This window comes from Benincasa hispida, chromosome 1 (genome assembly GCF_009727055.1).
Source record: "Benincasa hispida cultivar B227 chromosome 1, ASM972705v1, whole genome shotgun sequence".
Classification (NCBI taxonomy): domain Eukaryota; kingdom Viridiplantae; phylum Streptophyta; class Magnoliopsida; order Cucurbitales; family Cucurbitaceae; genus Benincasa; species Benincasa hispida.
In genome coordinates, this window is record NC_052349.1 from 62,835,192 (window position 1) to 62,853,735 (window position 18,544).

Below are 18,544 nucleotides of genomic sequence, written 5' to 3' on the forward strand. Positions count from 1 at the left end.
TTTATGCATGTCCCACTAAAGAGTGGCATCTAGAGGTCATAGATGTTTAGCCTGACCCCGATAGTGGGGTTACTTATTGAGTATTTTATACTCGGGTTACTTAATGAGTATTTTATACTCATTCTTTCTCATGTTTCTTTTCAGATAAAGGGAGAAATACGCTAGCGAATGACAAGCGGAATCCGTGATCGAGCCACTAGGACCATCGATGCTTCCGCTAATGTCTTTCTTTGTTTACATGTTTTTTCTTAAAAAAATGTTTTGGATGATGTTTTTATTTTCTTCTACTTTTTTAAGGGTTGCTCACCTAAATGGAATTCATTTATTTGTTTTTAGTAAATTTATTAAAATTTATGATATTTATTTGGTTTTACTAAATCATGAAAAGAAGTCATTTTGAAAAGTATGCATGCATGTATATAGTAACGGCCTAGTTTAAGCTCTAGGGAGTTGAGTTGTTACACTTAAATTATGAAATAAATAATTAATAGATATTAAACATTAAAATATTAAAAATATCCAACAGAAAATCAAGTCTTCAAGGTCGACCCTGGTCAATAGCCGAGCTCATGAAGTTTCACAAAGAGAAATCACCGAACTGAACTTGCCACTGACACTCTGCACAACTTCGAGGGCCACACTTATTGTAATATTGTCAACATTGCACACATCCCAAATGAGAGAAAGCAATTCTGACTATATACTCCCGATACTAACCTAGTCATCATATTATATTTGGTTCGACATGACATTGATGCAAAAACTTGACCACATTTAAAACGAGTTTATTAAACAATTTTATAAATAAATAAGACAACTATATTTAATTTCATATTCACAATCACTGTTTTGAGAAACCAAAATAATAATAATAATAACAACTCAATAATTATTGTTTAATAATAATTATTTTTAAGCAACAAATTATAGATACCGTAATAATGTGACTTAAATATTCGATATTCCAAAGTCCAAAATCTCTTCACGTGACTTTATTTTATTGTTACAAAAGGATAGAAACCGTTAATTGACGGCGTTGGGGGTAGTTGGAGAAAGAAAAAAATGCAAGACTTTTCTTTTTTGTTTGACAAGGAAAAATGCATGACTTAACCACTATGCGAAAGGAATAAAAGAAAACAGAATATGCTAATTCAAACAAAGAAGATGCGATGACCGTGAAGAAACGGAAGCCACGTGTACCAATAGAAAACGAAAAGGAAATTCCGTACGCGAAATGAAAATAGGTGCGGACGGACGGAGAAGGCAATTTGCGTTGCGGATGAGACGAGTTTTGTCGCCTTTTTGGCTAGGATATAATACGACGCCGTATTAGCACACTATAAATTAGAATTAATCGTTAACGATTAGACTCAAAAGCAATTAATCGCTGTTTTCTTCTTCTTCATCATCGTCTTTCTCTCAGTGTTTCTGGTTCTTCGTTTTTCCTCCCTCTCTATCTTTAAGCCTGAATTGTATGGCCGCTAATTCGAGGAGCGCAGGAGTGATCGCCGGCTTGGGGAAACGAATCACTGACCAGATCTGGACCAGCGATCCACTTCGCAACTCTGTGATCTCTTCCTCTGCTCCGAAGATCAGGTTCTTCTTCTTTTTCTTTTTCTTCGATTTCTTTCTGCGCGAATGTTCATGAAGTTGTAGTGCTGTGCTGTTACTTCGATTTGTTCTGTTATTCTATGTTAGATAGCTTTATTGCATTCTTGTTGCGAAACTTTCTCTGAAAAGTCGTTCTGAATGTTGTTGCATTTCTTCTTCTTCACGCTGATTGTCGCTTTTGAACAACTTCACTCTGACGCACACTTCAGATGAACGTCTTCACAACGTAACTTTTAAGTCATCTCTACTTTCGCTCTATTCTCATTGATCATATACTGATACTCGGTTCCTTCTGATTTTGGTTGTTTTTCTACAAAAGAAGGTATTAGGATTCTAATTCGCTTTCAAATTTCCCGCCATATGCAATATTACGCCTAACTCTCCCAGAAAATTGGAAATTATGCTTTCCTTCACTCTAAGCCTTTCTTCCCTTCTTCCTCGTCGTTTCTGCTTCGATTTTGTGTAGTCTTATCAAATTTGTGTGGCTTTTTTTCCCGTTGTTTATTAGTTGATACTGCTAGTTCTTGCTAAGAAGACTTGAAATTAGAGAGTGCCAGTTCTTATTCCTTTAAATCTTTGATGAAATTTGGGGAAGAGGCGCAGGCAGAGTAAATCCGGTGTACGAAAATTACTCCTTAACCATTGTTTCATTGAGAACCGAAGGTCGTCAATAAGCCCAGTTAGATTGGTATACAAATGTGTTAGAAACTATGAGATCTATCGTGGAAACCGTTCTACAACCCCAATTTATTAAAAAAATAATATAAAAATTAAATATCTACTCATTTTTTAAAAGCAAATAACTAATTTATGGTATAATATAAACAACTCATTAATTATAAGTTTGTAAAATAAAAACAAAAGTAAAAGTAAAACAAAAAAACTCATTTATTGTAGGATAATTATTCTAAATGATAAAATATAATAAAATATCATATCTATCGGTGATAAATACATTTATCTATCTCTATTGATAAAATATTTTACTATAGGATAATTATTCTAAATTATAGAGAGTAATATTTTATTGTAGGATAATTATTCTAAATTATAGAGAGTAATATTTTACTGTATTTATAAATAAATTAACTAATTTTCGACTTATAAGATTTATTAATTGTTTTTTCAATGAAAAAAAGAGAAGGGTTTATATTCTTTTCAAAAGAAAGGATGTGGATATGTGAACTGTTTTATATTTTATTTGTTGGTACTATTTTCAGAATTTAACCTATTTACTAATAACACACTTGATAAATAACGTTTTTCAAAAATCTCATTTTTATTCAAATTCTTTTGATAAAAACTGTTTGAAATATATTTCAAAAACTATTTTGAATAGTTATTAAACATTTCAATTTTTTTAAAAAATAACTTGCCTTTTAAATTAATCACTTGAAAATATATTTCAAACGCATCCTAATTTGCTACAATATATCTATATTGCGATAATCCATGAAGAATTAAATATAGTAATTTTAATCTTAATTATCTCCCCTTCAAGAAATTTTCAGCCTTGTGCAAATCTTGAAATTACATAAGGCGTCAGACATAGTAAATTTGTGGTGATATGACTTTATTGGTGCTATACCTATCGTATATTTAATATTTGTAGCGTTACAATTATTTTAGTTTAATTATAGGAAAAAACTACATTATGAAGATTTTAACACTTCATTAATTATATTGTCAAAAGAAACACTTAATTAATTATAATTAAGTATGGTTTGAAATAATATCTAATCTCAAAGTTAACATAGTTTTTAAAAATTTGCATTTAATTTTAGAGTAATAAGAATTCAGCTCTTTTACTATATGAAAAAAGAAGAGTAGAAAATAGGGATTACAATAAATAAATAAATAAAAATTAAATAGTAATTAACGGATCTAAACTTTTTTAAATCTTTAATACAATATCGAAACTTATCTCCTTATGCCGAATTTATAAATTTATACTTCCAGACGATCACAAAGGACTTAATAAATATATTGATCAGGTGTAAAAAATATAAATATATAGATTAGTTGACTTCAGGCTAAAACTAGTTCTATTCCACATATCCTTAATAAATGTTTTAAAATTTCTCGTTGAGTAGAAAATTAACAAGAATTTTGAATGGAAAAATATGGCATATTTGACTCAATTTTCGTTTCAAGTTGTCCACGCTATTCTATTTTAAAAAGTTATCCCCTCTCGAGAAAAGTAAAGCAAATAATCACACCCTGAAAGGATTTCAATGCCCATAAATTAAAAGAATTTCATTTTTTTTAAAGAAATATTCTTAATTATATATAGAAGTGAAAATTACATTGATGCTATCCAGGTTGAATTTCTGTTTAGTCTCTACTTTTCAAAATGTAGTTTTGATTTCGATTTTAATTTTAAAATGTTGTAATTTTATCATTGTGATTAAAATTTTGTTTCATTTTGATCATAGATTTATACTTTTAATCTTGATTTTTACTAAATATTCATTTATGGCTTTTAATGTAGATGTATATTATTGAATTTAAGAGAATTATAATGATTAATTAAATTTCACCAATTTCATCACTATTAAAATTAAATTAAAAATTTTATTTTATAATTATTTTAAATTAGTTAATAGGCATTAACACCAATGATTAAAAGTAAGAATTTGGTGAAAAATCTAGGTTTAAAGTGAAATCTATAGATCAAGTTGACACAAAATTCAAAATTTAAGAATAATATTGTAATACTTAAAAATTTATTGACTAAATTTAAATCAAACTCAAAATTTATAGATGTGATGAAATTTAAAAATCAAACAAAAATTAGATTAAAAGCTTAAAAATTAAAAATATGTCTTCTCCCCCACAATATGGAAAGATTGAAGAGAAGTGTAGGGTGTGGTATGGTGTGGATGTAAACCAGGATGAAAATATCCGTTGATTATCATGTATTTATAATTTGGAAAGTTTGATATCGATATTAAATATTCACAAATATTTTTATATCTTTTATAAATATTTATAAAATATAAAAATATCATATATTAAATTTAATATTAATGACAATATTAATAATTTAGTTTGGGAGTAAAATAACTTAATTATGAATCTAAATAATTTTCTTAAATTTTCTGACTTATAAAAATATATATGATATCGATGATTTGTCGATATATCTATTAATCGTAAAATTTCAATTTCAATCTCGAGTGCCCCAAACAAACTCCCAACTCTATGGCCTACAGATGGTAGGGCGAGTGGCTCCACAATTAATGCTGGGCGTCTGTGATATGATTTGGCCTATGTTCATCCACTCGTTTTTTTAGCTGACATTTTTATTCACTCTTTTTTCAATTCTTTCCACACTCTGTTTCCTGTCTCAATCCCACTCTTCTTTTCAGGCCGTGGATTGGGACGGAATGACATCAATAATAAATAGAATAGAATAATTATTCAAAAAACAAAAAGAATGAAAAAAAAAAAAAGAAAGGAAAAAAAAAAGAGAATAGGGGTTCGGTAAGGAGAAGTAGGGATTTTCCACGTCCATGTCCATGGGAGGAGATGAGATTGAAAATGTCATTCACCATCCTCATCCTTGCTCTCTATTTTATTTTCCATTTCTGTAAATTTTCACGGAGATCGGAGTGAGATTCTCTGCGAAAAATTTGGGGATTAGGTTCTTTGTGGAGAATTTTTCTCCGTTACTTTTTTTTTATATAAAAAGTCAATTAATTTAAATCACTAATGCGAGCTAATTTTAATTAAATAATTAACTTTATCATTAAATTATTTATTATAATTAGTTTTACATGCAAATTTGACTTAAGATAAATTACTTAAATTTTGGTCTAAAAAATTAATTAATTTTTTTTAGTAGAAATAAATAAATATAAATCAAATCATTCACATTTATAATCTAAATTTAAATATTCAATTTAAACATATTCATTATCTTTCTCAATAATTAATCAAATTTAAAATTTAAATGTAATATTTATATAATAACATAACATTAAATAACTATACTAATAAATATGTAGAAGTTAATCAAGGTGAGGACAGGGATGGGGAATGCATTCCCTGTCCCTGTTTAGCTCACGGGAAATTTTTTTTCCCCATTCTCCTTCCCCGTTCGGAGTTGGGTCTTGTCCTGTGAGATAATAAGACATCTCTATGTCCATCTCATACCACGTGTCTCTTCAAAATCCACATTTAGTCAAATTAACGACCATTTTTATTTGCTTATTAGTTACTATATTTTATTAACGTTGAAGATTTACAAGGTCGATATTGGTTTAGATATTAAAGCCTTAATTTTACGAAATTTAAATTAAACCTTTTGTGATTTTTAATCAAGTTATTAGTTGTTTGTATATTATTTTATATAATATTTACCTTATATTTTTTATAATATTTTACAGATTTTTTTATGATATAATGACAATTTTGATTCTTGTCTCATGTGGATATTGAATTTATGAAAATGTAGAATTATCGATGTATGGACAGATTTTTCTTTCTTAAAATGATATTAATATAAAAATGTTTAAATTAATCAATTAAATATTAAAATATTTTTCAGAATAAGTTTGTAGATCTTTTTATAAAAAATTATCGACCTTGACGTGTTTCTCGAACAATTTCTCCTCCTTTGTATCTTTCTTTCAAAATATCTCTGTATTGCGTTTTGCTCCACGGATCAGACAAGCACGATTCCCTTTCACGTTAGCTTTGTTTTGATGAACTTGACTTTGAATCTTATCATCTTTTATACGACCTTGGGTCAAGTGGGAAGGGATGATGTGATGTGTCTTCAATTATATATTGCCACTCATTGTTACTATTCTTGGCTTCTTCTGCTACTTCTTTATTCTTATAGTGTCGATTGTTTTCAATCAAAAACCATTTAAAAATGTTTCAATAATACCATTTTCTTTGAGTTCTTTTCTTTTTTTTCTTTTTCTTTTTTTTTTTTTTTTTAACAAATCGCTCAAATCACTCTTCAAGTATGACGGTAATTGTAACTTGTAATTACATCCTCAAACATTCAATTTTAAAAAATAGACCCTCAAACTTCTACAAATATCAAAATTAGACTAAACTTACAATAGTCGTAGAAATTGGATATTCAAATTTATATAATTTTATAATTTCTTTAATTAAGGATTCAATTTAACACTTGTAAAAGTTTGAGAACTCAATTTTTATAATGGAATGTTTGAAAGTATAATTACAACTATCACTCTATTTTAGGGGTGTTCTTTGCAACTTGCTCTTTTTTTTTCCCTTGTTTGTACTATTCTCTTTGAGTTATTGTTCATTTGATTCTAATTGTTTATCATCCACTATTAGAATAAAGAGGTCCATTCATCCTATCGGATTCAAAAGTTCAAATGAAATTAATGTTTTCTTTTAACAAATGGGTATCAGAGCAGGTAAGATTGGATTCTTACCACTTAAATAACATTTGCTGATGAATTTCTCATCGCCATTTCTTTATTTTATCCTTGACTGAATTATTAAACAAATATTTGATCTCAACCTTTTCTTTTATAATTCAAAGTGAATATTCTTTTAAATAATGACACCTTTTAAATTTATCACTTGATCGGAGTGAGCTTAAGTGCTTAAACCTTATATCATCAATCATAAGAACATATGTTGGAATTTCCGTAGTATATAAAATTATTAGATACCAAATTCAAGAAAATTATAACCTTGGAAAATATATACTACAAATATCAGAAGTTAAATTATAAGTGGAAAGAAAAGCACCATGTGGTGGGACTGTGTTCTTATCATTTATGTTTGTTATTCTTGCACGTCAATCATAAACTTGATTGCATGCTGTTGGTGTTGGGTTCATCTTTTTATTCTTCTTAAGATAACTGTTTCCCATGATGGTAATCCATTCATGCGGTCGGTTTAAACATCATTAATTAAATAATGGCAAAAATATTTTTTTTATCTAAGTTTTGACTATAATTTTTAGTTAGCTTCTATGTTTTAGATGGTTAAGCTGTTACATCTAAATTTTAAATTTAATTTTTATTTGATTCGTAGATTTCAAACTCTTACATTTTTTTACTATTAAGTTTTGAGTCTAGACTATGTGTACTATCTTCCGAGTAATCCGTCGATGATAATTTAAAAATTGAGTTATCTACTCGTGTTTGTTGTTTACCAGTGTTCTATAATCATTATGAAATATATACCTACTATGAAATCTGTAATTAGCAAATGTAATTATATTGTGGAGGAGAGTCATCAATCTAATTACATTTGATCATTACGTGTGACTCTCACCTTACTAATTTTTTATCATTTACCATTTTTATTACGATTTTCTTTGTAGGTAAACAACACCAATGAAGTTTTTATTATGATTGAATTAGTGTGTAGTAAACATAATCAAAATAATCTCATTTCTTTTGCAATTGAGGTTCGTTCCAATTGATTCCTGAATGTAAAACATTATGCATTGTGTGAATTTTGATTTCGAATTAGCAAATGTAGGCTTAATTTTTATTTGCTTCATATGCTTAACGACTTCACACTTTGACCCTTGAAATAGGAGGGCAGCTCACACCTCAGCGTATGACAAGAACCCCGACGAGCAAGTTCGACCAAGCGTAGTCCCTGATGATGTGATTCAGTCTCAGGCTGCTGATAAGTACTGGGCTCCTCATCCGCAAACCGGCGTTTTCGGGCCGGCCTCTGACAATCCTGCTGCAGCAGCAGCCAACCGTGCAGCAGATGGTGGCAACTACTCTGCCGTGGAGGAGGAAAAGGCTTGGTTCCGACCAACAAGTCTCGAGGATTCCGAGAAGCCCCACGGGTTGTAGAGTGCTCAGACATTGGGCATCAGATACTAGACAACAAGTAGCGACTATATTACGTTACTAAATAAAGAAGATGGTTGCTTTTGTTGTACTAAATGGTTGGAGTTTTGTGTTAGACGCAATCTGCCTGAGGAATCGGGATATGCTTATTATACGGTGTTGTACAAACTCTATTACGTTGGATGTTTTTGTGCTCTCGTTTGACTATTCAAAATAGTGTGGTTTTATAGCTATATTTCTCTATCCAACAAAAGGTAATGGCTCTTTAGATTTAATTTTAAAAATGATGATAAATAATAAAATTTAATTAATTTTAATAATTTAAAATTTAGTAACCTACACTAACAATTAAGATAGAAAACGAATATTTAGTGAAAAATTGAAGTTAAAAGTTTTCATAAAATCTAAAGATCAAATTGAAACATTATTCAAACATCAAAGGTAAAATTTTAATATTTTTAAATTTAGGAACTAAATTGAAACGAAACCTAAAATTTAAAGGTTACATATCTAATATTTTAAAATTTATGGGCCAAATAAAAATTAGACTAATACCTAGGAACCAAAAAGATATTTGTACCTAATAATTTTGTACAAATTTCTGGGTTTTAGAAATAGGAGAAACCGAAAGGATCGTTCTAGTGTATGTTTTAAAGATTGTTTCTACTAATTACTTTATAAGACTTTTACATTTCATTTTTTATTTAACAAATTTTATTAGAAAGATATTAGGTTATGTTTTGAAGTAATTCTGAAATCATTAAATTCTAATATGCTTTTAATTATTTAAAGTTAATTTTGATAGTATTAAAAAAATCAAATTCTGATATATGAAAATTTCATTTAAAATTGAAAATTAAATATTAAAGTGATTTTAAATGTGATAAAAATGATTTTAATAATTTCAAAATCACTTTGAAATTTGGACTTTTTTATTAATTTTTTACATATTTAATTTGAAAACAATACATTTAGAAGTAAATTGTATAAAAAAAAAATTAAGTAACAATAATAATTGACAAGTATTAAAATATTATTAAAGTAGAAATGAGCACAGGAAATGTGTGGTACTGTTTTGTTTTTTTGTTTTTTTGTTTTTTTGTTTTTAATTATTTTCGCAAATTGTTTTACACATATCCATTGTGTGTTCGGAAGGATATTAAATCCCCAAGAGAGATTTCCAGTTTTAAACCTTCAATGAAAGCAAGAAATTCTGCAATTGGAGGGGATAAATGGATCTCCTGATTAAGAGATAAAAGCGCAATTATAAAGCCATTTGATTTTGAATCCCTTACTGCAGCAACCAACCCAGTTGAAGAAGAAGAACCCCTTTCTGCATCTACATTGAGATTAAACCCTTTCGAAGTTATTTTAAATCGCTTCATCTTTTGGAAACAAAAATAGTTATGAAAGGGAATTTAAACAAACTCCAACTACCCTTATAAAGAAAAAGGGCAAATTTCAATTTATACCTCTTGTATCAATTTAAATCTCAAATTAATAATTGTATCAATGTAACCCTTAACTTTTGGAGATGTATCAATTTAAATCCTCGATTTTGGAGTTATATAAATTTAAACCCCAAATTAATAATTGTAACAATTTAACCCTATATCAATTTAAACCTTAAACTTTCATAATTGTATCAATTTACACATTTTTCAAATTTAATTTGAAAAATATTAGACAAAATATTTAATTTTTTTTTTCAATCAAACATAATGTAAGTTTAGAGGTTTAATTGATAAAATTACAAGTCTTACACTTAGAGATGTTCATTTACCCCGCGGGATCCGGACCTCGTAGGGACTCACCCCGAAAAAGGCAGAAATCCCCGATTGGATCGAGAATGGGGGAAGGAGTAGGGAAAAATTTCTCCATGTTGACGGACGAGGACAGGAAATACATTCCCATCTCCGACCCCGTCCCGATTCCCTGCCCCCACCACGATAGGAACTTATTTTTATTTCTCATTTATAGTGTATATACATATATATTATTTTCTTATATATGTATATTTTGTTATAATGAAATATATACACACATATATAAACTCACATTATTTGAGTTCACACTCACTGAATTTTATTTTAATTAACTTTTTTTTTAATTAGTTTTAATTAGTTTATTTTAGAATGCTTCGACCATTATTTTCTAATTTTCATCTCAATGTTTTTATACTTCAATATATGTGTATATTTTCTAATAATTAAGACTTTATTACTCTTAAGGTCTAAATATTGTAATATTTAAGTAGAAAATTTCAAATTAAAATATTTGAATTTTATTTTTTTTTAATTATAGGATTAGATATTTTAATTATATTTTTGCATATAAAATGTTATTATTTTATTAAGAAATTTTATAGTGCTTATTTTTTATTAAAAAAAAAAAAAGTGTATTGAAAAGGACCGATTTAATATACAAAATTTTATAAGGCTAAGAATAAAATTTTACAAAATTAATAAATTTAAAAATACAAATGGAGATTTTTTTTTTCCGCGGGGATGAGGATTGAAATAAGGGGGCGGGGCTGGAGACGAAGAAGACTTCCCCGTCCCCGCCCTGCCACGTGGACATTTTTATTTACACTATGTTTATCCATATAAAACATAATGAATGGTTTAAATTGATACATTTATGAAAGATCATGATTGAAATTCATACAACTCTTAAAGTTCATGATTTAAATTAAAATAATTATTAACTTGGAGTTTAACTTGATACAATTATTAGTTTATGATTTAAATTGATATAATCCCTAGAGTTTATGGTATAAATTGATATTTACCCTAAAAAAGGAGAAAGATTATTTTTTTAAAAAAAATACTTTTTGGTAAGTAAAGTTTCATTTCAAAATGTCACACTTTTAGCTTTAAAACCTTTTTGTTTCAAATTTTACATTTTGGATTTGACTTTTGTTTCAATTTAATCCCCATAATTTCAAGACTTACACTTCTAAACATCGATTTTTCAATAACTCACTTCAATCTTTGATAGTAATGTCGGTCTAGTAATTAATTAAAAATAATTATGATATGAAATTCTAAAATTAATTTTAATAGTCATAAAAAATAGTAGAACATAATTAATCATAACTCATTCTTTTAAATTAATCCACATAAATTAATACTAAATATTAAAATTTAGGAACTAAATTGAAACAAAATTCAAATTTTGAAAGTAAAACTGTATCATTTTAAAGAATCCACATAAATTAATACTAAATATTAAAATTTAGGAACTAAATTGAAACAAAATTCAAATTTTGAAAGTAAAACTGTATCATTTTGAAACTTGAGAGTAAAGTTCAATCAAATACAAAATATAAGAATTAAAAATGTAATATTTTAAAATTTAAAAATAAAAAAGGTCTTTTCTTCCCATGAAAAATAATCTCATAGAGATAAGACAGGGTTTTGGTACCTTTCGTGTTATGTCACCAGCTGTCCTATAAAGTTTGTAGACACAGATTGTTATGGTTGGTAATCATTCCTCAAATGCTTACCTAATTGATATTAAATTGATGAAAGCTTGCTAATGAAAGGGTATGTTTAAGAGTGATTCTTAAATTATTAAAATTATTTTAGTTATTTTAAAAATTTATTCTAAAATATATTTTGTTTATCATTCAAAACTAATTTTAATAACATGAAAATTGAGTTTAAAAATCTAAAACAAAACATTATATTATATTTGAGTGTAGAGTGATTTTAACTACTTCAAACTTGGAGATATGGAGTGAGTTTTTTTCGATATTATACCTGAACGATTGAAGTTTGTTGTTCCCCGTTTTTACCTTTGGCAGTCAGCTTTAATACTTCTAAATACAATGCGACAGCTTCCTACTGATCTACACAAACATACTCGTATATATATTTCAAAGCAACCAGTCATAGTTCATTATATAAACATGCATATCAGATATTTTTTTTTTGAAGCGGCAAAGGTAAGAGCAATGGTATTTTCAAAAATAAAAACAAAACAAACAAATGATCGACGGCAAACGAACAAGGTTAGAGTCTTTAATGTTACATATCCCTAAAGAAGTAACCCATCTTCTTTTATGAGATTTCTAGAGCAATTGATTTTTTTCAAAAGGAAAAAACACTTTTCATCGAAGAAAATGAAAAAGATTAATTCTCAAATTATAAAGATATAACGAAAACCAGAACTAGAACTAGGATAAACAGATGCACCTAACTAAAGCAATTGAATTTCATAATAGTTCTAAGAGAAGTTCAATCCTATTGTATTTTATTTTGGAGTAGAAATGTTAACAAAGTGAACTTGGATTATTCTTCCTTTACTTTCCGTATTTTTCTTCTTTGCAAAAGCCTTGTCCGGATCTGTTGTTTATCAATAAAATATGGTTTTTATTTTTTTTTCAATTAAAAAATGATAGAAGTATAAATTTCACTTGAGATGAAAAATGGAGGAACTAACAAACTACTTCTCAATTGTTATCAGTAGCCTCTAATTTTCCCCCTGGTTTTGAGAATAAGATTCTCATCCTCAAACAACATCAAGAAAAATAAATGAATTTATGCTATCGTTATCAACTATCGTAATGGTTAACTTACAAGATCAACCTCATTGGATGTTCAAACTTATTGCTAGAAACTGTTTATTCTTGTAGTTCCCCAGGGTCCATTGAAGGTTGGCCTGTCATTGATGTCATCATAAACTGTTGAGACATATAATAGATACTGCTTCATCAGAATGTCCAGAAATACACATCAAATCTAAGGCAATAGGGTCACCTTTTACCTGGCATTGTGATCTACTTTCTTGGTGTGCATCAATTCCTTAATCAATATTTTAGAAGGCTGCTAATTTTTTATCTGTCTGTTTTTCAATGAAAAAGATCCAAACATTCAAGAATTCGACACTAGCAAGTATCAATTTCTGTCTTTCTCTAATTTAAAGAAAAAACACACACGCACACAAGGAAATGTGACCCTAGGCATAAGAAAATAATTTTTTTTAACCGATGGTTTTATTTTGAAAGCATGAGTTAATCAGAAGGCTGGCAGAGGGCATATAATATGAACTCCTAGGGTTTTGATTGGTTCTTACTGCATAATCTATATATTAGTATTCGTCATTTGCAAAATGAAGGAAGTAGAAGATTTACTCCAACTTTAGACTTAATAGTTAAGTCACTAGTAAGACCACCGATTTAGGCTAGGTTTGAAATGACCTACTAAGTGCTTGAAAAAGTATTTTTAAGTGGTAAAAAAAGGTTTTTAAGCATTTAGAAAGTCAACACAAAAAAGTCCTGGCCCCTAGGATCATATTTTTGGTGTCCATTTAGAAACAGGACTCCGATGAGCATTTACCATTTTGAATATGCCGTCCCTCCCCATACCTCCAATTGTGGCCAGAATTAAAAATACCCGTTCTTTTACTCCGTTAGTTAATCCTTCTTCATTAGTGTCATCAAGAAAAAAAATCGGATGTCTTTAGAGGTTGGCATAACTTGACTTGACGAATGACATTAATTATCTTCGGAAGTCAGATTATGGGATAGCTAGCAATATACTTGTCAGTAAAATATGTACCCTGACGACGCAATATTTTTCAAGAAGAATCCTTCTATCTGACGCATAATGCACCACTCCCCAAATATGAACTTTTCAAATTATGACTTGACATTCTAAATTTACCGTCCCCTAAAGGGTGAAGAATTATACAACAATCCAGCAAGGACTGCTCTGGCTGAGAAACTACGAAATACAAGTACAAAAAGGGTGGAACTTACAATGCCTCTGTTCAAGAACCACTGTTACGGACTTCAACATCTCTCTGGCCTTCCTATCTGGCGTGCAACCAGCACTTTCCATTTCTTTATATATTTCAGGGACCTAGCCGAATATGGTTAAACTCAGAAGGTATCAGCAGGGTTTCTCAGAGAATAATTGAATAAACTTCATACAAAAACGTTAGAAAACTCATCAGAACAGAAACAACGTTAATAAGGACGCGTGGCTAGTAAACTAAAGGTTTGGATCAAGCCCAAAAATTAACTCGGTCAACGAATAAGCACCTTAGCAAACTTCTTTGCACGAATAAATGCCTTCATAAGGGTGGTGTAGGTTATAACATCAGGACTGATACCCTTCTCAGAAAAACATGACAAAATTAAAAATAATAAAGGATGAATTATAGAATTATCTTGATAACACCAAAAAAGGAAGAAATTTGATTGCATGCAGCTTTAACTTACAACTTCAATTATATGATGATAAATGGCTAATGCCTCCGAATGCCTACCAGCAACAGCAAACGCATTGATCAGTACATTCAGCATTACAAGATTTGGTTCGATTCCATCTGCCTCCATAAGCTGAAGCACTTTTACCGTCTCTTCACTCAACCCCTGTATTGAATTACCAAAATACAATAAAAGTACTTATCATAAATTAGTAATCACGATAAACATTATTTCTTTTTCTATTTAAAACATCCAGCATCTCTCTGCACATCAAACAACTAACTGAAAACAAATCTTGGCCATAAAAAATCAGTTAACCTTTGTAGCTAGAGAACTTACATGATACAAAAAAGAAACGTAAAGATGGGCATCAAACCTGTTGAGCAAAAGCATTTGCTATAATGCAAAAATTACTAGCGGATGGTAGAAGCCCTGCAGACTTTAGAGCAGATATACACTTCTCAGCATCCTGAAATTGACCATACTGCCCATAAATATCTACTAAGATTTCATAAACTAGGCCACTATCCTTATGCCCTCTGAGCTTCATACTATCAAGATTCTGCTTTATCACATCCCACTTTCCCTGCTCGCCCAAGGAGCTTATTAGAGTAACGAAAATCTTAGGATCTGGATGCATCCCCTGTTCTTGCATGTCAGTGAATAACTCAAGGGCAGTAGCAAGGTTCCCAGCTTTACAATTCCATTGTATCAGTGAATTCCAAGTTGTTATATCAGGCATTACACCATCCTGTTGCATTCTTTTGAACACTTCTAAGGCCTCAGACAATTGACCATATTTCCCAAATGTATCTACGATGCTGTTGTAAATGCATTTGTCCACAGAAATCCCTGATTTTCTTATCTCATCAACAATTCCCACTGCTTTCTTCCACATGCCATTGTTTTGATATATAACGATGACCTTACTATACACAAATGAGTTCAGCTCAAAACCTTTTTGTTTCATCTCATTAATAATAGACCAAGTATCTTCCAACCGTCCAGCATTGGCATGATAATCCAAGAGAATTTCATAAGTTTCTTGATTTTTTTTAATATCTAAATCACTCATTAACACAAGAACCCCAGACGCAAGATCTAAAAGCCCTTTTCTTAAAAACCCTCTTAGTAGTGCATTGCAGACAATTGTTCTCGGCTTACAGCCAAAACTAAGCATTTCTTGAAATAGGATATCAGCTTCCAAAGTCCTGCCTAAGTTTCCAAGAGCTTCAATCAAATATGTGTAAGATGCTACAGAGGCATGGAGACCTACGGATTCCATATGAGCAAGAAGAGACATGGCAGAATCAACATTACCTACCTTACAATAGTCACGAATCAAACAGTTGCATAAGTCACTCGATAGTTCCGCTTCATCTCGACATCCATGCCATCTCGAGCTAATAATATGATTATCATCTAACGCTTCTTTACTGCCCTTTTTTAGGGCATTATTCCTAAACAACTTCAATGCGGCATCATCAAACATGTACCTTCCAACACATTTAATAGAACGTGGATTCAACAAAAGGTCAGAAAATACTCCACCAAATGAGGAAACGATTAATGATTTTGGCAAGAAAGTAGATTGCATCTTCATGCCGCAAACAAAAAAGATGAAGTTGAGAAGGACAAAGAACGTGGCCAGAAGTTATAATCCAAATGAAACATCAAGCACTTGACATATGCAAAGACATTGAAGCTGATTAAAGCGACTAATAGCTTCTTTTACTTCAAGCAATACTGTAACAAGAATCCAAATCATTTCAACACATACATCTCAGTCCTGCAACAAAAATACTGCGGCCCATGTAAATCAAATCCCAATTCCTCTGTCGGGGAGGGATAAGCTAGAGGCGGCGGTATTGTGTTTAGAAGGTGAAGCGTTGGACTGGTACCAGTGGGAGGAGGATGGCGCCGCCGTGGTAGCCGGAGTAGACTCCGAGAGTTGCCGTTGGGTTGTTCTCAAATTGATGAGGCTGCAATTGACGAAAATTTCACCAAATAACCCAAATCTCGGAAAATTTTGTACAAATGACCCCTACCTAAAAATTTATACCTTTTGCCAATGTGAAATACCAATTTTATCCCAATTTAAAAAAGTCTTCATGCAAACATTTCACCTCATTTATTTTTAACTAATATTCTACCAATAGATGAATAATATTGATATCAAGAATGGAAGGTCACTCTCAGTTATTCATTTTTCGTCGAACTCACCACGAAGTTCTCCCATTGTTCTCTCAGAGTTCTGGTACAACATTCTCATTGTCGATCGCTTTCATCTTTGTTCATTTCATTGTGTCTTTGGGTATAAAGTGAGATTATTTTTTCCTTTTTACTACTTTTATTAGAGTTATTTTAATATTAAAATATAAAGATTATTTTTTTGGTGCGTCCAACTAAAAATCTCTCTAGAATTTCCTTTTGTACGACTATTTTAAAATTGATTAATAAAATATTTTTAGTAATCAAAAGAATGATAATGTTTGGTTGCCACACACAATTTCAAAACGTTGCAAGTGTCTATAATTAGTAAATGAATCGATGAAGTTATGTTTTGTTTGGGAGTCATTCTCATTTTTAAAATCATCCAGAAACAAATTAACTTGATGATATAAAAATTATATTTAAAAGTATAAAATTAAATATTGAATTGATTTTGTGTGATTAAATGTATGTTTTGGAGTGCATTGATACATGACAAAAATGATTTTAACCATTTCAAAATCACTCCCAAACATGCACTACTTTGAGTTCGATAGTAGATAAAAACAAGACGTGGCCGCTAACAAAGACAATTAAAAATGGTAAAGTAGAAAACTATATTTAACATAATAACGTCGTAATAATATGACTTTCGGTCACTGAATAATTATTATGTAAACAATAAACTTATTATGTAAATGATAAAATTGTTATGAAATATAGAATTGCTTATTTTATTTTAAAAATAAGTCCAATAGATTTATGACTATTACATGAGTACTTGAATTTTATGTAAAGACATAAGAGTAGATCAGGTTCGAGTAAATAGTCAAAATAATTTATAATATATGAATAAGATTGGGTGCCTTATTCTGGTAAGGCTATTGGATGCGACCCACTCCGTAGTTGACTGACTATTTCGATAATTCAAGTAACTGACCTAACTATGAACTCCTGTTTATTCGAGAGTATCCTTATATTTGACGCCGGCGTTGTTCCTTAAGTTCGTTGGATCTCATATGAGGATCTGCAGGTCCATAAGGTCCCCCTATGAACCGTTCCTAAGGTCCCCCTATGAACTGTTCATGAGGAGATTGGAGCTGATATGAAGAAAATTCAGAGTCTACAAAAGTTGTATTCTTTTTCTAATTAACTTAATTAGAGTACTTTAGATCAGTTTTTCTTCCGACATGTGTTTGAAGAGTTGGGTTGAGTTCATTTATCAGAGATATCTCGCGCAAAAAAAAATTCACACAAATAATTTTATTTTGTGGTGATTATTTTTATTTGAAATCTTCTTTTTGGAGGTGTTTGAAATCCTTTTTATTCAAGAAGTCTACAACTTATTTTTAACAACGATGGATTTTACACTTTAATTTATTGTTTTTATTAAAGTACACATATTACTGCGACTTTTGAGAAACTGAGTTAATTTTGCATCATTCATTTCATTAAAAAATAATAATAATAATAAATTTTAAAAAAAATAGCATCATTTTACAATTGGTGCATGTAACATCTTGATTCATGATTGGCATAAAATTATATTAGATTCATTGGACAAAACAAATTTAAATTTACATCGTAAGTAGAATATCATGAAAATATCATGTTACATGATTGCTACGAATATCATGAAAATATCATGTTACATGATTGCCACAAAAACTATGTAACAAAAGCCATATTCTCG

At 29.8% G+C, this 18,544-nt stretch overlaps 2 protein-coding genes across 13 annotated transcripts; one reads left to right on the top strand and one right to left on the bottom strand.

Annotated features, from left to right (window-relative positions):
* The first annotated feature begins 1,355 nt into the window (after window positions 1-1,355).
* LOC120088310 (late embryogenesis abundant protein At5g17165-like) lies at window positions 1,356-8,658 on the top strand. Its single transcript, XM_039045522.1, has 2 exons — window positions 1,356-1,596; window positions 8,156-8,658. The coding sequence occupies exons 1-2, from the start codon at window positions 1,475-1,477 to the stop codon at window positions 8,424-8,426; spliced, it is 393 nt and encodes a 130-aa protein (XP_038901450.1). The 5' UTR covers window positions 1,356-1,474; the 3' UTR covers window positions 8,427-8,658.
* An 826-nt stretch (window positions 8,659-9,484) lies between these two features.
* LOC120088458 (pentatricopeptide repeat-containing protein At5g42310, chloroplastic-like) lies at window positions 9,485-16,653 on the bottom strand. 12 transcript variants are annotated; one of them, XM_039045874.1, is made up of 9 exons: window positions 15,017-16,653; window positions 14,653-14,805; window positions 14,473-14,544; window positions 14,188-14,290; window positions 13,194-13,271; window positions 13,007-13,088; window positions 12,188-12,276; window positions 11,850-11,931; window positions 9,485-9,762 (listed from the first exon to the last, which is right to left on the bottom strand). In XM_039045874.1, the coding sequence occupies exons 1-5, from the start codon at window positions 16,241-16,243 to the stop codon at window positions 13,264-13,266; spliced, it is 1,563 nt and encodes a 520-aa protein (XP_038901802.1). In that variant the 5' UTR covers window positions 16,244-16,653; the 3' UTR covers window positions 9,485-9,762; window positions 11,850-11,931; window positions 12,188-12,276; window positions 13,007-13,088; window positions 13,194-13,263. The 12 variants fall into 12 exon arrangements, with proteins under 12 accessions (XP_038901802.1, XP_038901793.1, XP_038901721.1 ...); XM_039045865.1 differs by having other exon boundaries at window positions 13,007-13,110; XM_039045793.1 differs by lacking the exon at window positions 13,194-13,271 and having other exon boundaries at window positions 12,188-12,271.
* Window positions 16,654-18,544: the final 1,891 nt, after the last annotated feature.